The 22,757-nt window shown below is 36.8% G+C and overlaps 1 protein-coding gene across 6 annotated transcripts in view; it reads left to right on the top strand.

The window, feature by feature from the left end:
- KDM4C (lysine demethylase 4C) overlaps nucleotides 1-22,757 on the top strand; it is a 266,115-nt gene that overhangs the window by 229,996 nt on the left and 13,362 nt on the right. For all 6 annotated transcript variants that reach the window (XM_030511824.1, XM_030511826.1, XM_030511827.1 and 3 more), the window contains 2 exons: nucleotides 4,312-4,497; nucleotides 10,396-10,566. In XM_030511824.1, coding sequence (XP_030367684.1) covers nucleotides 4,312-4,497; nucleotides 10,396-10,566 — 357 coding nt within the window. The remainder of the gene's footprint in view (nucleotides 1-4,311; nucleotides 4,498-10,395; nucleotides 10,567-22,757) is intronic.

The following is a 22,757-nucleotide window of genomic DNA, read 5'->3' as shown; positions in this document are numbered from 1 at the left end:
CAGTAGAAGAGCTCTTATGGGTTTATTTTTAGTAGTATTTGGAAATCTAATAATTTTTAGAGGCTCTCTAGAAGTAGCTTCTTTTTGCAAAATTTTATGCCTTACTATAATGAGCTTCTTCACATAAGTCATTCTTCTTGCCAAGGCCTAGAAATATTTTTGAGAGAATTCATTACTCCAGATTGTTTCCTAAAATCCAGTCCCAGATTTCTGCTATAATCTCACTTGTGCTTTTTTTCATAAATCCTTGCATCAGAAAGCAGTGGTACTGTGTTTAATTCATGATCCTGCTAACGACTGGAATTTTATTTTGTAAATATTACTCTTTTAAGGGAAGCAGCACCGAATTCTTTATATAAGGATGCATAAAAATAATTATGAAAGCTATCAATGGTCTTTCTTCTGCAAAATACTGGCATCCAGTTTCTTCAGACTTGTTCTTTAAAATACATACTGTTTATATATTTGCAACCTATTAATATTAAAGATCTATTCCATGATTATGAAATCCATTTGCAGCATAATATTCTTCACTTTAGGGGCAAAAAGAGGTCATTTCACTATCTAGAAAATTGCAGTACATTGTTCTGTCCTATATTCTTAATCTCCAGTTATATAAACAATTTTATTTATTCTCCATTTTGCATTTGAATATCTCTGATTAAGATTGACACTGGGCTACATCCCCCATTGTCTCTGCTTTTCACTACTATCTAGCAAGCATTAAGCCAAAATGACATTCTTCCTAGCTATCTAGGATGTTGAATTTGCTTTAGTTGTTAGGAACAACTGTAGTTTCAGGCTACCAAAAAACTGTCAGTCGGGCGTTGAATTAGCATGATTGTATATTAGTAAGTATGCCAAGCTTTCAAATTTCACAAGTAGCAAGTAACATACCTAAATATGAGGTTCACCCAAACAGAGTGGTGTTTAGATTCTGTCCACTGCAGGAATGATTCAAGATTGGTTCCGTTTGTCAGACTTCAGGGAGGAGTAGGCGGGAGAGTGAAGCTTCGAAAGTCTTCACAAGCAGTGATTCCCTTCTTTCACTCATCATATTGGTGCCTTTTTCCTTTGATCACTTTCAGTGTTTTGTTTTGGGTTTTGGTAGTTTTTTTGCTTTTTTTCTTTTCTCCACGTTTATCACTATATTTCTCCACATTATCCATAAAATCATGGAATAATAGAATAGTTTGGGTTGGAAGGCACCTTTAAAGGTCATCCAGTCCAACCCCTGCAATGAGCAGGGACATCTTCATCTAGATCAGGTTGCCCAGAACCACATCCAGCCTGGCCTTGAATGTCTCCAGGGATAGGGCATCCACCACCACCTGTTACAGTATTTTACCACTCTCATTGTAAAGAATTTCTTCATCACATACAGCCAGAATCTTCCCTCTCTTTGTTTAAAACCATCACCCCTCGTCCTATCGCAGCAGGCCCTGCTAAAAAGTCTCTCCCCATCTTCCTTATAGGCCCCTTTAAATGTTAATAATATTAATTTATTATTAATTAATTGTAATTCCAATTTAACATTATTAACATTGAAAAGGTGAAAAAAAGTAATTTAAATTCATATCTTGTAAAGCCCCAAATGAGAGTTTGAGAATTGCATTAGTAGTTAGAAGCTAGGGAGGGAAAGGAAAGAAATGCCAGTATGGGTCAGACACAATTGGCTGCTTATAGCTAATACACAGCTTGGTATGTAGCTCTGCTAAGGTTCCAAAAGTCTATGCAAAGCAAACTTTTATAGTTTGCTTTTCCTTTATTCTATGTTTTCTGATTTTATTAATCAAACATGGTAGGTTAACTACTGTTTGGCTTACAGTTTCAAAGATGAAGGCGCTTTTCCTCATATCTCTGAATGGGAGCCATGCTGTCTGATACAGTTATGCAAGCTTGGAATTTACTTGTACACCTTTTCTTTGTGCATATATGTACTTTTCAAAATTCATGCCTAAATTTGAGAACCATTGTAAAGCTGAGGTACATCTGTGTCAGCTCTTTCAGTCGTACTTTTACAAAGGGCACAGCATCTTACCAATAACAGGAGACCTACTTCACTATTTGTCAACCTTGATTTTTTTTTTGTGCATCTGAAAGAAGACCGATTTTCAGGATTTTTCTGGTATTCCACAAGCTCAGGGAGAAATAGGATTTGTTTGTTCCCCCACTCCTCCTTATATATAAAGTAACTCTTTTTCCGCCTTGTTAATATCCATGATCTTAATCTTTTTCGTGCCTAAAAAGTGTACGAGTATAGCACAAAAGATTAATGTGTTTGAAGTTAGCCAATGGAACAGCTACTTTCCTTGTATTTGGCAGTGAGATGGATTCATCTTATGGTTAAAACATGGGAAGTATTTTCACTTTCTTCGTGGGACTTGAAGTCTGCATTCACATAATTACATATGGCCAAGCAGTATTCCTTTTATACCAGAGTAAATCAGAAGTAATTTAACTTTTCATCAGTATTACAGTAATTCTACACCAGCACAGAAATAAGAATATGGTCAATAGTAATTTAACAGCTTTTTTTTTTTTTTTTTTTTTATTTATTTTTTCAGTACTTTCAAGTTGCAACTCTGGAAAGTACTGGGGAATGACTGTACTTACAGTGTGGCAGTTTGTCTAATACATTCTTATTAAGTTAACCTATGCAGAAGAGAACAGAGAAGTCAGTCTCTTTTACAGAAAGGGATGAAGTTTTGCTCTAACTTCTGGATTTGGCCATCCCACTTAATGTGTTACATTTTCAGTTTTCCTGACTGTACTTCAAGCTTCCCTTCCAGCATCTCTCACTGTCCTTATGCTGCTTTTATTTTTCTCCACTTTCCCACTTCTGAAATGTGGTATTTTTTAAAACATTAAAATGGAAGAATAATTGTACATATGTATAGTTCTAAGTGCATCTTTTTCTGAACCATTACTCATTTAATGTTATATTTTAGATTTCTGCATCTCTCAAGTTTTTATGATACCTTAGTAAGATGCTGAAGAAACTTACAGCCACATTGTAGTGTTTTCACATTTGCTGCCTTGCGCAAGTGCAGGCCATAATTTAAGGGTACCAGAATTTCCTGCTGTAACATGCTTCCTCCAGTTACTGCTAATTTAGCTGCAGTTTAGTTTTTTACCCCTTTTCCGCATTCTTTCTTTGTTCGTTAAGTGGACTGGTTAATTTGTATGTATATCTTTTTGAAAGAGCATTCAAAAAGAGCTGTCTGTTTTCATGAACTCAGTGTCTAGACATTACACACAATAGGTTTCAATTATATTTTCTTCCTGAAATTCCCATTTTACTTGGTTCTGAATGTATATATTTTGACTTATCTGAAAATGGCTTAATGCACATGAATATAAATGAGATACCAGCATATCAGTGAAGTGTCTGGAATATTTCTTTTGATGGCAAAATTACCTTTACCTCTTACTAATCTTTCAGACCTGATGTTACTACAACAGACAGAGCTGAATTCTGGTCCTTTTAGTGCATGATAGGTAAAATTATAACCAAGTTCCAGATGCCAGATGCTACTCTTGTTTCTGCTTCTGCAAAGCCATGCAGGCTATTAGCTTTCACAGTGTGGATATGAAGGCAGAGTTTTTCATGTTCACAATGATGTGTGAACTAGAACTCAGCATGACTGATGAGCTTGACAGGGCTAGCACTTGCAAAAAGCATTATTTCAGTCACAAACTGAGTATTAGAAGTCATTGAAACTATCTTAGTGCTGAATTATATAGTAAAATTCCTGCAGATTTTCTTCAGAATATGGAAATTAACGGACAATAGAACAGAATTCTCTGGTAACCTGGTAAGAAGAATTTGATGTGAGTTAACTTGAAATACTTGGGATTATTAACCATACAGTAAAAATAAAAAAGAATTACTTATGTTCCTAGCATAGGCAGACAAGAGGGTGCTTAACAAAGTCAGTGATGAACAAATTTAGAACAAATGGAAGTAGTCAGTATTCCAGCAGTATGTTTTCAAATTATTAAATTCACTGTTATGTGTCATTACATAAAATGTCTTTATTTTAGAACAGCTGAGATAATTTTATTATCATCAGTAAGAGTTACATTTTTGTTAGCCATGATGAGAGTTATCAGAGGAAAGTTCCTGTATGTGGTATGAGACAGTTGTTACAAAGCTACCTTGTAAATGTTGGTTCTTTTGCCATGCGTATTGCAAGGTACAAGATGTAGTTATTGAAGCACAGATAACTTTTCAGTCCTTAAGATACTTGCAGAAGTGACCGGACTTCTTGTAGTATGGTAAATACTCTGTTTATTTTGCTTCTACAGAAATGTATCTTGTGCAGACAAAGAATTAAGAAAATCTCTGGTGCTTGCATTCAGTGCTCATATGGACGCTGTCCAGCCTCTTTCCATGTTACCTGTGCCCATGCTGCAGGAGTGCTGATGGAACCTGATGACTGGCCATATGTTGTCTATATCACATGTTTCAGGCACAAGATCAACCAAAATATGGTAAGGAATTTGTTTCCTTATTTGTTAAAAAATAAAATTACAGAATTGAAGTATGTTTCCACAGAATATGGAAGAAAGGATCCGTGTGATCGATTGTAATATCTCCATCTATCGTATTTCCATACATAGCAAACTATTACACCTTGAAGTTTTTTTCTTTTACCGTTACCTGGGAGAAATGGTACTTAATATGCCTAACACATTTTTGGAAACACAACCAGGATCTGGTTTTACCTAGTTTTGACAGTAAACAGTGAAACAGTTTTGTCTAAAACAGTGAAGCAGCCCTATTTTTACTTGTTTCAACAGTAAAACCAGGGCTGTTCTACCCAAAAATTTTCTACCATCTGTTTGGGGCAAGTATTTAGGAGGTGGGATTTGCATCAGTAGCTGGGAAGTCATTCCCTGATCAAGTAGGACTTTCTGCATAATAGTTTCTTCTATATGTTCTCTCTATGTTGTGGCCACTTCCTCAGCCCCTTAAGTTTTTCACCTTCCTCCGGTATAACTGTTTCTTGATTCTGGAGTCCCCTTGTGCTGTTAAACAATGCACGTGATTTTCTTCACCTTATTCTCTTTTATGATACTAAATAGTAAATGTGCTGAAGTTTTGGATTTTTTCTGCTATGTTTATACAGCACTTAATGTAGAGGTATATCTATCCTAAAGAGACTTTTTTTTTTCCCCCGGCATTTTTGTATTATTAATAGAAAAACTACAAAATGCTAATGAAAAGCAGTAGGTTGTTTAAACAAAATTCGTACTTTCAATCTAATGTAAAACAGTGCAGACTTTCTTAGTGTACACTGTATCTGGAACAGAAAAGAAGCTATTATTATTTTGAATGGTAAGAAACAAAACACATAGCTGAAAAAAATACATTAGTAATACAGTAACATGGAATCCAAGAAAATCCGCTTTTTCATGCTGGCTTTCTTGACCTATATTAGGCAGTGTCAAAGATAAAAACACCAGACACTAACTGGGGAGAAACAGGACTTTGTGTGGCTACTATTTTAGAGGTTGTGTGAAGGATGTTCAGAGTATCTTGAATGAGACTATCACATACTTCCCTGAAACTCAGCACCAACCTCTTTGAAAATTTGTGGTGTCAACTTTTTTTATATGGCTGAAATAAAAATCAGATTTGCAGAAGAGAACAAACATGCTCTTGTATTCTCATTGGGCCAAAAATTGGAAAGATCAGCTATTTTGTTAAAGAACCTTTTTCTGGGATATTCTTCTCTTCTGGGACAAATGAGATTGCCATATGTTTGTATATGCTGGGTTTTATACTCTGTCTTTTGGATAATTAATCGTATCTTTAAGCCTTTGGAAGTTTTTTCACCATTGGTTTTCTTCTATGCTTTTCTTAGCTATTAGCTATTTCTTCATGCAGAAATTACATTGCATCTCACTGTTAGGCATAGCAATATGTCTTACTTCTAATGAACTTCTTTAGTTTCTGTTTTGTTTTAACTTCCTTGCTTGAGAGCAGAACAGGGGAATTGCGCAGACTGAAGTATTTTAGTAACTTTACAAATTTTTACAGGAATCAGATTTTCTTGTCAGCAAAAAACCCCAACATTTCCTCTGTTTTTTAGCAGTTGAAAGCATCGTACATAGAGCAAGGACACTTATGTCACCTCATTTCAAGGAAGGAAAATAAAATTGTCTGGTTTTACGCTAACATAGCCTCTAGATATTGTGCCTAAATGCTCAGTGAATACCTCTGATTGCTGCTTTCTTCAAGTTTTAAAAAAAATATCTAACAACCCAAAACTAAACAACTGAAGGGTGGCTTCTGTGCGCTAGGAAGACTTATGACATATATCTATAGTGGTATTGTAATGTGTAAATCAATGAGGACGCTCAATAAAAAAGGTGCAGATAAATGTGTATTGTTACTACTATTAGAATCATAGAATGGTTTGGGTTGGAAAGGACCTTAAGATCATCTAGTTCCAACCCCCCTGCCATGGGCAGGGACACCTTCCAGGGCCTTAAACACTTCTAGGAATGGGGCATCCACAACTTCTCTGGGCAACCTGTTCCACTGTCTCACCACCCTCATAGTGAAGAACTTCTTCCTAATGTCCAATCTAAATCAACCCTCAGTTTAAAGCCATTACCCCTTGTCCTGTCATTGTTTGCTCTTATTAGTGTATCACTTCACATCAGGTAAGAGCTTGTTGCAATGATGAGGTGAAGTACGCATCCAAATTATTTATGGCTGTCATCTCAACCAAATTGTGTCCAAATTATTCAGCAATATAGTTTTAGAAGTATATATTTAGAATATATTTTTCACTGGGGATCAGATTCTGTATTATCTTCAGGATTTTTTCCTAAAGTATCATTTTAATTTCAACCATGGAAAACACCGGCAGGTGTTCTGATTAAAAAAGTCATCAAAAAGATAATCAAAAGTGAAAGCATAATCCTTGCATCCATATAGTGCTGCCAAAGGAAGTAAATGTGCAAGTACCAAGAACTGGACTTTTTAGATGTTGATATTACTTTTCAAAAACAGGTTCTTTACAGATCCATGGATTCAAAGCTAAACATGTCTCTTCCATTTGCTGAAGGTACAGCTTTAGAAATAACACAAAAATTTGCTAGCAGAAAAGTTGCTTTGTACAGAATGTTTTTGATTATTCCTATCACGGCTTATATTATTTTGTTATGTAAACTGGAGTGTCAATATGCAAGGAAAGCTCTGTGGTTTACTACTTACAGGCAGTAGGTTGGGGTTTTTTTCATTTTTTCTCTTGGACTGTGCTTGTCTCTGGGCATGAAACATATCCCTCACACCTTTTTGTCATCAAACTGCAAGAACACTTGGAAGCATGGTTGAGAATAGGTGCTGCAGGTGGATATGTTTTGATTATAAGAACTCTTGTGCACAAGGAAATAAAAAAGAAGAAAAAGAAGTTGTATGAATCCATACTAACAGGAAAAACAAAGTTCCCAAAAGATCCATACAAGATTAGCAAAGACAGCACTGAGGGTCAGAGGAAGCCAGCTGAGGCAAATATACACTCAGGTGATGTGTCATTTGGAAAGTGTGATCGGAAGAGGCCACCTAGCCAGCCCCAGTTACGTGCATTTTGAAGACTATCTTTAGAAGGGGCAAAGACAGGAGTTGCAAAAACCCACTGGATAGGAGTTGCAGAAACTTACTATTGCTGCCTTTTGAGCTATTTCGAATTGTCTTCTTCTGTATTGGCCATTTCTTAGCACTGTTGCACAGGGAACAAAGGGTTGCTTTCAAATGAAAGCTGCAGACCCTTTTTCTGCTGAATACCTCAGTAATGCAGTGAATGTCATTGTTTGCCACTGTCTGATAACTACTGCCCATCTCTTAACATTTCAGTGAGACTAAGGCATACCTTAGGAAGGACATATTACCCAAAAATCGTGAGCCAACATAGTATTGAAATGTCATGCATCATTTCTATGCTTAAATTGGAGTTCTGAGAAGTAAGCTTAAAATGATGATGAGAGTTATGTTCCTTTATAAAGTAGGTTTCAGAATTTTGAGGATTCTCCACTAAAAACTGTAGAGAGAGAAAGTTTGTAGATATTTAGATATACATCAAATGCCTATTTCATGATGGCTATTACGATTTCATATACTATAGTTTGTAGTGTTTATTTTAGAGAGTGTCCAAGGTCAGGCTGGACAGAGTCTTGGGTGACATGGTTTAGTGTGTGGTGTCCCTGCCCATGGCAGGGGGGTTGGAACTAGATGATCTTAAGGTCCTTTCCAACCCTAGCTATTCTATGGCTCTGTGATTCTATATATTTTATTTAACAAGATTTTTGTGTCTTGTCATTCAGAAAATGAAGGAAAAGGTAGATTATCCCTCTTACCTTACTGACTTTTACACACAGAAGGGGAGGTTAACTATTTTTCTTTGTATCTCATTGTTTTCTTTATTTCTGCCATTATATTAGTTCATTCTTGGCTTAGGTACTGTTAAAGAAAATCATGCTTTTTAAACCACTCAACAAGCTGGTAACTGCCACAGCTGTTTCTTTAATCTGATAGACTCCCTTATGTAACAACTGTCCTTACTGATCAAAAATTGCATTCTGAACATCAATAAATTCTTAACATTTTCTGGCAGGAAATGTTTTCTGGGACATGCAATCAATTACAGAGTCTGCTTGTCAATATTTTTTGTGAGAAATAAATCAAGAGTCCTACCAAGATAACAGAAAAAAATAATCTTCTCCTTGAGCTAGGTTGCGTTTCTGTTGTTTATTATTTGTTCTAATGAGCAATGGCATTTCTTCTCTGAAAATTTTATCATTAAATAAGCCTGTATTGTCTCTTAAAATATATTTTGCCTTCTGTCTTCTCTGAAAAGTTCCACCTTCAAGCTTTAAAAACATTTAAACCTTGTTATAGAGCTATTTCAGCTTCTGTAATATATTTTTTTTTCTTTTATCTCATATAAGTAGATCAGTTAATACTCTCCAGTTTTCTTCTTATCTCTCCTCCCCTTTCTGCCCAAATAACTGAATAGACTGAAGAATGGAAACTTAAATTAACATACATGTTTATGTATGTTTCAAGATTGTGTAAAAAGTTCTATACTCCTGTGATAATACCAGTAAACTGTTATTTATGTAGTTAATTATACTACTTAGTCTAACTACAGACAAGTAAAATGAGGAAGAAACAATTTTGTTATACATGTGAATGGTTAAATAATTTGTGAGTATGCTCAGAACATTATTTCTAGCTAAATTTGACGATGCTTTAGGAACATCATTGGGTTTTACTATCTGAGATGACCTTAGCTAAATCCTCTAAATGCGTATGTCAAGCAGAGCTCTGACACACAGAGATTTAGCGAACTGCCTCCAGAAATGGTACAGAATATTTGTATTTTGCTCTTAGTTTGCAGGAGCAAAGAGGTTTAAAAATTCTAAATCCCAGAAACTGGTCAAAGACAGACACATGATAGTGACTACAGACTCTGCAAAAACAGAAGTGTTCAAGTTTAGGGTGAGTTTTTTCTCTGCCCCAGAAGCATTGACATTGCTATTAATGCTTGGAATCTTAACAAAAGCTGTCATTGTTTTTCCCTTTGCTATTAATTCTAAAAATTGTACAACTGTAGCATTCTCCAGCTTTTCACAGACATTTTTTAAGATTACTATATCGACTGAAGAATTCACTGCCTGTTAAGGTTTGAAAAGCAGTGCTAATTGCTTTTCAAACTAGAAATTGAGTAATTACTTTAGAATATGTAATAAAATATTTCATGCTGTTTATATATAAAATAAACATAAATTTAGAAATATATAAATATTTAGATTATTTTTATTCATTATATTCATTTATTCTAAATTAAAAAAATATGCTTAATATATACTAGTGTAGTTGACCCTTGTAGTAGCATTTTCCATTAAAAGAAAAGTTCAACAGCTCAGATATCACCAAAGCCACAATAACTCACTTTTCAATAATCAAATGGACATTTGTGAGGTAATGAATAGGCAGCCAGGATCATAAGAAAGAAGTGTCTTCCTTGTGTTGTTAGGATGAGAAGCTCTTGATTTTATTTTTTCTGGTGAAGAAGGTTGCTTTTTAAGTGCCTTGGGGATATATTAGCTGGGTACTGAGATTTAACACTCATCAGCTGCAAAAATATTTTTGAGTGCTGCGATTTGCTATTCTTCAAATGCCATTTGTTTTCTCATAAAATGGAGAAACTTTCTATGTAAAACATTTGTGTGATCACAAGTGGAAGGAACAATTTTGCATTTGAAGTTTTTATATTGAGTGGTGTTATGAATTCTGTTTTGACACCAATAAATTTCTGATGAGTAACCTGGTATTTTAAAATTACTTCTTCTTTTGAATTCTTCCTTTTTTTCAAGAGAGCTAGAGCATGTGAGAAAGCCATTACAGTCGGGCAGACAGTCATCACAAAACACAGGAATACACGATACTACAGTTGCAGAGTCATAAGAGTGACATCTCAACTTTTCTATGAAGTGATGTTTGATGATGGCTCTTTCAGTCTGGATACTTTTCCCGAAGACATTGTAGTAAGTACTTTTGTCAGATACCTGTTCTTTTGTTGTTGGTGTTGGATTTTTGTTGTTGTTGATCTTGGGGTTTTTGTTTTGCCCTTTTTTTTTTTTTAGTTTGGTTTGGTTTGTTGGATTGTTTGTTTTTTGGTTGGGTTTGTTTTTTGTTTTTTTTTAAATTAGGGAGTTGGAACTTCTTTTGACCTTGAAGAGATAATGTCTTAATATTCAGTTCATGTTTGCTACTTTAGCCGCTGAGAATGATTATTTTCTAATGGGCTTCCAAATCTTGGTTGTTCTAATCAGTCTTTGCCATTTTACCAAATGAATAAAAAATAATCTTAGAAAATCTTTTAATTAAATAAGAAATATGTATTTAATAAAGGGTGTGAGAGAGGGAATTCCATATATCCTTCTCTGTCTCTCAGAGATAATTTGCAAAAATTCCTTGCAGAGTAGAAAAATCCTGCTGCAATGGGAAGAATAACTCTCAAGAATCTGTTCTAAAAACTTGTTTACACTTTCTGATATTTAGTTTGTAAGATTACGTTATTAATGATAATAATCATCAGGGAGACAAATGTGTAGTTTATTGCATATCCAAAAAGAAATTGAGATTTTGATTTCCCTTATGCACTTGCGTAAACTACCATGTTTCTCAGAACTGTTAAAGGACCATATTGTGCACTTAGGACATAAGAAGAAAAATTCCAGACAACTGGGGAAAGATTCTGTTTCCCTTCACATTTGCAATGAATACATTGGATGTTAACCTTCATTGTGTTCATCACGTGCTGCTTGACTTCTTCCTCATGATAACTCTAATCCTTGTTTATTTCATGACCCTCTGAGTGTTTTTGCTGAATTCATATTTTTTCTGCAGCTCCTACAAAAAAATCTCTAAAAGTTTAAGCATTCAATGGAATGCAAAAGTGCTGTTTGTTGCAAGACCACTTTTCACTTAGCCCCATGGCCTGTTCTGTATGTAGTGGGGAAAAGCCTGGCGTATGCAGTGGTGAGAAAGAATATACACTTTTGTTGTGGTTTAAACCCAGCCAGTAACTAAGTCCCATGCAGCTGCTTGCAGACCTTCCTCTTCCCTTCTCTCTGGGTGGGATGGGGAGGAGAATCAAAGGAATGTAAAACCCATGGGTTGAGATAAGAACAGTTTAGTAACTAAAGTATAATATGCTACTACTACTAATGATAATAATAATAATGATAATTATAAGGGAAATAACAAAGGAAGAAAATATAAGACCAAAAGGAGAAAAGGGAAAAAACAACAATAAACACAAGTGATGCACAATACAACTGCTCACCACTTGCCAACTGATACCCAGCCCGACCTGAGCAGCGATCTGAGCCTTCTGGGTAACTCCCCCCAGTTTATATACTGGGCATGATGTGCTGTGGTATGGAATACCCCTTTGGCTAGTTTGGGTCAGGTGTCCTGTCTCTGCTTCCTCCCAGCTTGTTGTGCCCCTCCTCACTGGCAGAGCATGAGAGACTGAAAAGTCTTTGATCAGAGTAGGTGCTACTGAGCAACAACTAAAACATCAGGCTAAATCCAAACCACAGCACTGTACTAGCTACTAGGGAGAAAATTAACTCTATCCCAACTGAAACTAGGACGGCTTTGAAGTTCAAGTGACACCACTCTAGGAGTACTCTATATTTTTCTCCCGTGAAAGTCTTTGAGCTGTTCTGTTTTCTGCAGGCCTAACATTTTCCTGGAAGTAGCACTAGGTGACATATACATCAGTGGAAATGATACTGTTGTTCTTAGAGGCTTCTTAGTTATTGAAAAGTCTGATGCCTTTTGAAAATATGGTATTTGAAAGGGTGCATTTCAGAGCAGTGTATGGGGATTGAGCTGTTTACTTTCTACTGTTCCGAATAGAAGACAGTCAGCAAATCCCTCTTACATGTCTTTGGAAATTTATCCTTTAATTCGAAACACTCCAAAAGGCTCATAAAGACATTCTGATTTAGGATGACCAACATATTAAACAAATATATTGTTGTTAGAAACCCTTTTTTGTGTATGCCTGCATCGAGGTTCTGGTAAGGCAGAGATGAGAAACTGCTTGCTGCCCTAGTGGGGTAGTCTGATCTGAAGCTAAGAATAAATGTAATCATGTCTAGATATGCCTCAGTGCTTCTGAGATAGTGGATGAACAACATATAATTGTTTGATGAAAACACCAAACGAATTTCACATTCCTTAGAGAAATCTTGTGTTTTCATTAGATAATATACCTGCAGCAGTTACTGGAAGGGAAAGAAAAAAAAAAAAAAAAAAAAATGTTTTTTCTTCTGCCTGGACTAAAACTTGCTAATCCATGCAATGTGCGTATCAGGTGTTAGTGCCTCTGGGAGGACTTATTCATCAAATCTGGTGTGAAAGCAATGTTGCTGCTTATTGAAGAACTTATTTTTTCTAATCTGTTTTCGCTTTTCAACTAGCTCACAAAGATAGCAGCAGCTTTCTGCTTTTCCAGTATGTGCTGAATCCACTACATAATTTCAGCTCAGCTCACAATAGACCACAATTCCAATGTTCAGACACAGTGATTTATTTTTAAGGGGAAAAATAGGGAGCAGGGAAATTTCAGTCTCAAAGCCTCATGAAACTGATTGTGTGTGAGCATTCAATAACTACCAAAGCAGGGTATGCATATGTATTTCTCATATGTGTTTTTCTTGGTTTGTGTTAGCATTTGCTAAATAGTTGGTTTGGGTTTTATTTTAACGTGTAGGTGTTAGATACAGGCATAGCTATATAGATATTTTTATTTCAAGCTATTGCTTGCGTACTGTACCTGATTTCTACCTTGTCAGAATTTCTTAGAATAATCACACCTCAGTTACAATATATAAACCCATTACATAGCTTGTTGATGTGCTAACCAGTCAAGTGTAAGAGGGTGCAAAGAAGTGTATGGGTACAATTTTTTGCTGGAAGAAACAGCAGGACAACTTCCTCTGTGAGTCATGGAAAGACTGTGGTGAGGGGGGGAGTACATGGTATCTTAAAGGAGTTGAGATGACCGCTTCAGCAGTTAGTTTAACAATGCATGCACATAAGTGGGGAATGCATATGCTGCAGTCCTGAGTAACTGCTACCAACAGATAGCATGTATGTATGCCACTTGCCACTTCTTGGAGAGTTAATGTCACACAGCTCCCAGATCAGCATCAGGAGGAGTACTGTCCTACACAACAGGCAGATAGATTATGCATTAGGAAATACTTCCTTGGCCTGCTCATTTAGGAAGGTATCCCACAATACCATTTTCTTTTTTTTTTTATTTTATTTTTTTCACCTGTTAGTACCTGATGGACATATCACCACAGGTATGTCTTAGTAGTTGTGTTTCTCTATATACTGTGTTTGTCAATAATGCCTTAACAGCAAGTATATACATATATATGTCACCTCGAATCAGAGCTAAGGATGAAGTTGTTCTCATATTACCTTATTAAAATTCCAGCTAAACAGGGAAGCCTTGCAGTATACTTGGTCAGGAGCAGAAAGGTCCCACCAAATTATATTGATTGCAAGGAAGAGAGGAGGAAAAAGAAATAAAATTGCAGAGTCAGGCATGCTTTGATTCTGTGGGGCACAGCTCTCCTGAATTGTCAGACATCCTTCCAGGCCACTTGCCTCAATAAATGCCCTGGTCCTCTATTAGCCAGTTTACATGGAATTCTTTGCTGTTGTGGTTTCACCTTGTGGTTATCAAGCAAAACAGGTGAACAAACATGAGTGTGCTTACTGTTGCTGCCATCACGTAACCACAATGTGTTTTAGTTTTCTATTTAGTGTATAAATGTCAGGGCTCTCCACTGAGAAAGTAAAACTGATCTGTGGGTTGTCATTCCCACAATACAAATGGACTTTACTTGTTAAAATCTATAAATTGAATACCATCTGAAGTGGTATTGTAGATTATAGAATGCCGCAGTGAATGTTCTTTATAAGCTAGAGTGTCTTAAGAGTTGAAGGAGTGAGGTGTGTCTGGAAGGACACTTGGATGCTATATTCAGGAGATGCTATATTTGATTTGCAGAACCACAGTATGGTAATTTTCTGAGGTCCTGATTAAATCCAAAAAGCATGCTCTTGAAAAAGTATATTGCTTCAGGTTAAGACATTCAGACTGCAGCTGTCCAAAGCAGGAGCAAGGAATTATTTTTGCCTGTGTCAAATTGGTCCATCCAACATCTTGCTTGATTTTTCTTTTTTGTCTGCCATTGTTTTTTGAAATGGATGCCATCTTACCTGAAAAAATTCAAGCACAATAAAAAACCCTACCAAGCAGTGAATTTCTTAACATACCAACACTGATACCTGGAATCTTTAACAGAATTGTGCTGATACTGATGCAAGTACCCTCTTTCAGTAGTGGACCGAAGAGAGCCTTCAGTGTGAAGAGAATGGAGGAGATTAAGCTCTATCTTTGTGTCTATCAATACTTTAAATTTACCACTGGCAGGGGACAGAGTAGCAGGGCTATTGAGAACTCGTGACAGCCAAAGTACTTCACTGAAATTATCATGAAGGCTACAACTTACAGTGTGCACCTAAATTTCACAACTTCCAAAATTATTATCCTCTTCTTTCTTTGAAAAAAAATGAAGCACATTTTAGTTGCCAGTATTTGAAGAAAAAACCTGCTAGTATGATAGCAATGTAATTTGAGAAGTTATTAAAAAAACTCCCAACGATCATACCCCACTTTTCTCAGCCAGGAACCTTCTTTGTAATCCTCTACCTCTGTCCCAGCCCACAGATGCTCACTTTACACCCTACAAAATTATGAAAGCTTCAACATCTCATGACCCACACTCTACTGTATTCACATACTGTGTGCATACTTGCTAATTATGCTATCTTTCTTGATGACTGTGGACTCTGAGATTCTGAATGATCCTTCATGGTCTAAATATCTGGCAGGGGGTTGAAGCTGCATAGATATTTGTAATCTTGGAAGTCACTAAAGACAATTCCTGTAAAGTACAGGCAAAGGGGTCAGACTGAATCCAGATTGTCCCAGAGATAGTCTTATTAAAGTAATGAGAGACAGAATGTGTTTACTTCATCTTCCTTTCAGATGTAGAACAAATGGGCTTTAGCTGAATGGTTCACCAAAAATTATTTCCTACACAGGCTAGCTAAAGGGAACAGTGGTTTAAAACCATAATGTGCCATTATATAGGTGGGAGTTTTTGCATGTGCAGGCTAGAAAAGGTAGCTCACTTTTGGGGCTGTGAGTGTTGGTGTTGAGGGTGTAGCTTCAAGAACAGTCTTACTTCTTTGCAAGAACTTTTTCCTGATGACTTTGTCCGTGACTACTGACTTTCCCTGTTGCAATAAGTATGTGTCTGTATATTTCTATGTGGACACTCAAATCAGCTTCTCAATTTCTCTATATGTTAATACTTTTGCTGCAGCTTTTGGAAACCCATACTGCTTGTATGGTGGATATTCAGAGATACTGGGCTACCATGCCAATCTTGACAGTCCATTAATGTCCACCTGGACATAAAAAATAAAAGATTGATTCTAACCCTAATAATTTCCGAAGAAGGCTGTGTTTCTTGAAAATCTGTCTTACAAACCAGGTGTATGCAACTTTTCCTCCATCAAGCTTCTCTGGCATTTTAAATGACTAAACTCACTAGTTTCTAGCATTTTTTCCAGTGGTGTCTCTTCTGTATGCCTTTCTCTCTTTATCTCTTCTGGCAACTGTTTTCTGCTTGTCTGCCTGTTCAAATCAAAACTTTAAATAGTAGTGCGTACCTGCCTCCTTGTATGTGTGAAAGATCCATTAGACTTATGACAGACAATAATAGCTTTTTCAGTTTTATTATGCTGGCATGTAAATCTATAAAGAATCTCTAAAGAAACTAGAACTGTTGAATTTGCACTCTTTCTGGGCAATCTGTAGATACTTTGGATGCACTCCAGTATCACTATCACCAGCGATTTCTGAGAATGTGAAACAGAAAAGCAAGCAATGCATTTCTCAAGGTAACAAGAGAGTAGATTGTATTTGGTATAAACTTAGTCAGAAAGTCCTCAGAAGTATTTGTGTGATGTAGGCAAAGAGACCTAATGAATTATAAGAAGTTTAGCAATCTTTTTTTTATTTCTTAACAGAGACAACATCGAATCTCTGAGCTGAATAATGCATTACTCATGTTGTGCTGGCACAGTTTGTTTGCAGCATTATAAAATTACCTGCTCTGTAATTGAACTTACTAATCAGAAATTTGTATGCTGTGACCATTGACAGACAATTCTGCAAAATTCTGGAAAGCAAGTTTGAGATCTGCATGACATATGTCTCAGGAGAAAACTTGGGTTTCTTTGCCTGATTAGATAGATTTCTAAAAATTGTGTAAGATTTTATGGTGTTTATGGTGGTGGTGTTTTGGGTTTTTTTTTGTTAAATACTCCAAATTGTTAAATATCTATATACATTTTGAAGAGTTTAATTCAAGATTGTGTGAGCTGAGAAATATTTGTAACACTTTTTTGGTAACTATGAACTTTTGCATTGAATCTGCAAGTGCTGGTACAGAAAATGCTCTGCTTTTACACATTGCCTCTCCTCAATACTAACACAAATGAATTCCTGTTTTTAAAACTGTGGTCTTATTAAGTTAAAATCACACATTTTCAAAAGCAAAGACTAACTTCTAAGGCTTCAGACTGAAGGCTTTTATTCTATCGTTTAACTCCTGAAGCTCCAATACATCAAAAGATGCAATAATCTGATTCTAATCTGAATCTTGTTGTACAGCACTATAACCGTATCGATTTAAGTGTGTTACTTTCACTTTGCTCCGTTATGGAGACCAGAAGTGATTTTTCTGTGGCTCTTGTTTTTCGTTTGTTTCCTGTTACAGTAAAAAGACAGGCAACTTAATAGATAAGCATAAAAAATGAATATAGGATAGATTAAAGGCAAATTAAAGCTTCAAGTGTAAGTATTATCTTTACACAGTTTTCTGTGTACAATGTGCTTTCCACTTTATAGTGGAATGCTTTATGGATCCTTACCAATAATGATTTTAGATAAGTTGAAGGTAATGCCCCCACAGCTCAGCAGGAGAAACAAAATGGAAGATAACCCATTACTATGCAGTTTACAGTAAGATGGCTGACTTTGCAGTGAAGCAGGTGATAGACAGATCTATATTACAGTGCTTCGTATGTTTGCAAAGTGAGTATGCGTCCAAGTCTGGGACTGTGAGTACAGCCATGATGAGCACATTCAGCACAGTGAAATCGCTGGAATTGCACAGGCACCTCTGGGATGAGATGCGACTGCTGGCATCGGTGGAGGAGCATTATTTCCCCTCAGCATTTTTTCTGAAGTAACTGAGGAATTGCAGGGTTTCAGGTCTGGTAATTTACCCTGTTTGTTGTGTGCTTCAGAAATACATTATTTCCAGAATTGCCATGTGTGCTTGGGGTGGGGCAGGGAGGCAGGCTGGGAGGGTGGGAGAAGAAGGAACATTTTCCTTGGTGTGTGTTAGGTCTTGGGGTAGAGGCAGAACATGAACTGCTCTTTGTACTTGTCTGACTTCAACTGATTTACTGGGAACTTTAAACCTTTAGGTCTTCACCAGTGTATAGGTGGGCAGGATACAAGGTGGCACTGTAGGATTCAAGAGCCTCCTCTAGCTTTCATGTAAGTGTAAGCAAGGGTTCTCTACTGTGCTAAAGGAACCTTGTCAGGAGTGTCATTGCCAACTTCACCTGCCTACCACTGGCACTGAGTTTTGTCCCATAACAGTATATTGTACCCCAAATTAAGCTTCCTCAGTGTCCTCTGTGCTTGTACCTTATTGTGATGCCCAGTACCACCCTGGAAGTCCTAAGTCATATTCTGCAGTGTGGGCTTGATTTGTGGCCTTCTGGGTGATTCTGCATCTGTCAATTAGTATTATGCTTCTATTTGTGTTATTAATACTTCGCTGAAATACAATGTAATGGTTGAAATAGTATCTTTCTAAGCTGAATGGAAAGTAAATAAAATTTACATATATTCAGAAAAGTATGATCCAATACTCCTTCCAGTTTCAGTAACATTTTAAGGTCAGCATATTATACACAAATTCAGAATATTTTTAGACTATGCATTCTGTGATCCAAGGCTAAATTTGTTGAATTACAGTAACTATTCTGTTAATCTGGTGATTTCACTAAATTTATACCAATTCAAAATCAGAATTGCACTCCTGGGAATCAGGGCTGCTCTTTCAAATGCTAATGCACCATGTAAATTGCTGTTCCTGTTTAGATAAAATTCTGACTGTGGCAAATTAGCTACTCTACTTTTCGTTCAAATTGTCCTGGAAAATATGAAAGCTGATTTTGTGTTTCTAAAAATTTGCGTTAACTACTGTATACTATCAGCTTCCAAAAGAAAAAACACAGTTTGAGAGCCTGTTGAGATCAGTGGTTTTTTCACAGTTTCCACAATTTGTTCCTCCACTTCCATTTTAGTGGTGTTGGTAGATATATTCACTGTTTGCAGCTGCGGTATGCCATTTGTTGGTATGACAAGCTTTTCTAAATAGATGTTAGTTGTAATCACATTAGTTGTACTTCTTATGAAACAATTACAGACGAGCATGACTGTGGAAGCTTAATCACTAGCACTCGTTGAAAGTTAATGTTAGCTGAAGTAAGGTAGGCAGAGGAGAAAACTTGCCTTTAAGTGCCTTTGCAGAATGGCCTTGGCGACATGGAAGCTCCATCCTCAAGACTCTTCAAAGATACTTTTCCTGCTCTGCCACGGGAGCCTTTTCTTTCCTGTGTCTGTTCAGCAAGAGCTAACTCTTCCTGATAGCATGGTCACCTGGCACTTAGTTCTCCACACCTTCCCTTTCAAACCATCCTCAGCTGGTTTCTGTCAGTACAGAGAGCACTGTCTCATTGCTAGCCTAGTAGGAATGAAGTAGGATAGTATATTTAACTCAAGTCCTTATTTAAGGCGAAAATTTAGAAACAACTTCTGTGGTTCAACTAGAGTCAGCAAGAGGACCATTTCTGTACAAAAGCCCAAGAGTCAGGTCTGGATTTTTCCTAGTTTTTCATGTTGTGAATCTGGGGACTAGAAACCCACTTGAAGTCTGATCAGTGAAAATCAGATGTAGTTCGTGTGTTTTGTCTGTATCATGGGAATTATCTGTTAATGTTGTGACTAATACAAGAATGCTTGTTTGCTATAAGTTGAAATGAATGTGCTAGGAATTGAATTTGCTGTGAAATAAATTTCAGTTTCTCCAAAATAAAAGGGTAGAGGTGTTGGTTATTCAGTTTTGGAGACTGTGCATGAATTTTAAGTTATAAAAGCCCAAATGAGTCAGTATTATGGCTAGCTCCATGCAAACTGTGGTTTGATAGATTAATACTGAGGTCTGCGCTGTTATTACGGATTTAAGCAATGCAGGAGATGACAGAAAATGAAGTGTCTCTGTTTCACAGTTAGATTTTAACAATGTAAACTCATGAACAGACACAAGATGAGCGATAGTAAAAATATGTAGATATGCAGGATAGGAAGGCCAGGTTTATTGCAATTACAGAGTCTGATTTAGCTCTAGTTTGTCGTTTCAGTATCTCTTTCTCTTTGATCTTTGAAGCCTCAGGGCTAGATTATCAGCTTTCAGTCTGCCAGGAGAAGAATTACAATACTGTGTTATGGCCCCTGCGCATGAGAGATGGAACAATACGGAAAGGATTATCACCAGACATGTTGTGGGGCTGAAGCCAGGCTGCTGCTTGCCTCTGCTTTTTGCCATTCCTTCTTGCCAGGTTGCATGGCAAAAGCATAGTGAGATTCACCAGAACCCTCTGATACAGAAAGCCGCAGCAGCATAACAAAATGGATTCATAGACAGTTTTCCTGAAAGACGGCTGCTGATTGCTTGGAATATGTCTTCCTAGAGGTTTTTGATGTGGTATGGTACAGAAATAATGAGTAACTTCAAAGGATGATAAATACGTTCACCTAAACTAATTGTTACAAATACTAGTTTTCAGCTAAGATTTAAACTGTCTTTAAATTCGTAGCATCACAGGAAGAATACTGCCAGTCAGGTTCTGTGTATATTTATTCTATTCCTTTACCATTAAGTAACATAATTTATGCAATTTCTGTATCTTTTATTCCTTCGCAGCAGAGTCATACAGCAAAAATAGGATTACAAGTGTATGCTAGCTCACAACACATGTTGCAAGAGCCACACTTAACCACTTTAGCCCTATATTGTTTATGTGAATGATACCATTAATGGTATTTGACAAGAATTTAAATAAACAATGAGGCATTTTGTGCTTTGTTTTGGAAACAAAGCCAATCAACAAGTAAAACCTGGGAGGGTCAAGGAGATGTAGAAATTGTTGCGAAGTGACATTGAGAAAAAATTGAATACAATTTAAACAAGCAAAAATATTTTATTTTGAATACAGTCTAAACCATAGTGATTTGAAAAATAGCAGAGCTCAGCACTGTGTCTGCCACTTAAAGAGATGAATAATTCTGTTACTGTTGAGGAAAGCGAAATGGGAGTTTCTGAGGTTGCAATAGGGGCTGTTATACACTCTCCTGAAGAAAGAGATGCCAGGCTGATTATGTTTACTATCTTGGTTAATGCTTGATAACAGTTTGATGATTCATGCTATGGATTTTGTAGAGACACCCGCATGGAAAATCGGTAAAAGAAAGTTATGGATATGGTAGATGTGAAAATTATTTATGTCATGGTTTAAGCCCAGCTGGTAACTCAGTACCACGCAGCAGCCTGCTCAGCCTCTCTTCCCCACCCCAGGTGGGATGAGGAGGAGAATTGGAAGAATGTAAAACCCACAGGTTGAGATAAGAACATTTTATTAATTAAAGCAAAGTAAAATATAGTGATACTAGAAATAATACCAACAATAACTATACGGTGATGATAATAGGGACCAACAACAACAACAAAAAAAGAGAAATGAAAAGTCAGAAAATCCAAGTGATGCACAATACAATTGCTCACCACCTGCCAACCGCTACCCAGCCTGACCCGAGCAGCAGTCTGGGCCTTCCAGGTAACTCCCCCTGGAAGTTATATACTGGGCATGACGTGCTGTGGTATGGAATACCCCTTTGGCCAGTTTGGGTCAGGTGTCCCATCTCTGCTTCCTCCCGGATTCTTGTGCCCCTCCTCACTGGCAGAGCATGAGAGACTGAAAAGTCCTTGACGGAGGTAAGCATTACTTAGCAACAACTAAAGCATTGGTGTGTTATCAGCATGTTCTCAGACTAAAGCCAAACCACAGCACTGCACCAGCTACTAGGAAGAAATCTAACTCTGTTATAGCTGAAACCAGGATTACTTAACAAGTTCCAGAAGAATGAAATGGTTCGGAAAAGGATGAGGCTACTTTGTATGCCTAAGAAATTACTTTAAATGATGCCAGTTTATGAATGTAAGCCTCAGTTTTATAAAAGACTGCAGCTATCAGAGAAAAAATTAGGCTTAATCATGCATGTTACTGATGAATAAGAGTAAACTTAAAGAGTGAATCACTTGCAGGCAATATTCCCTCTTAATAGTGTATACCAGAGATTGGTATTTCTTCAATATTCTGAGATTTTGGCCTTATTTTTTCTACATGAAAAAAGAAGTCTCAATCTTCATTACATATTTTGTGTGTGTCTAAATATATATATATTATATATATATACACGTGCACACACACAAAATACATTTTCTTTTGTATGTAAATATATATATATATGAAAATGTTTTAGGGCTATGTTCAGGGAAAACTGGTCTCCAGTAGTATTCGTCAGCTTTTGAGGAGGGTCTTCAGACTATTAATTATGGCTTCAGACTATTGCTTAGGCTTCTATAGGTATGTTTTAACAGAAGACAGACTAGGGATAATGTGAGTCGTCTCTGGAATGAAACAGGAGAACTGGCTGCTCTGGATTTGGAGAAGGCTGAGGTTGCCTCAGTCTTCACTGGCAAATGCTCTGACCATGCTGCTCAAGTCTTGGAAGGTAGATGCAGGGACTGGGAGAATGAAGACCTTAGGCCCACTGTAGGAGAGGATCAGGTTTGAGATCATCTTAGGTTCCTGAATATGCACAAGTCCATGGGACCTGATGAAATCCAACCGCAGGTCCTGAGGAAGC

Source organism: Strigops habroptila, chromosome Z, assembly GCF_004027225.2.
Source record: "Strigops habroptila isolate Jane chromosome Z, bStrHab1.2.pri, whole genome shotgun sequence".
In the NCBI taxonomy this organism is placed as follows: domain Eukaryota; kingdom Metazoa; phylum Chordata; class Aves; order Psittaciformes; family Psittacidae; genus Strigops; species Strigops habroptila.
Note: the sequence above shows the minus strand (reverse complement) of the source record. Positions and strands in the feature narration are given on the sequence as shown.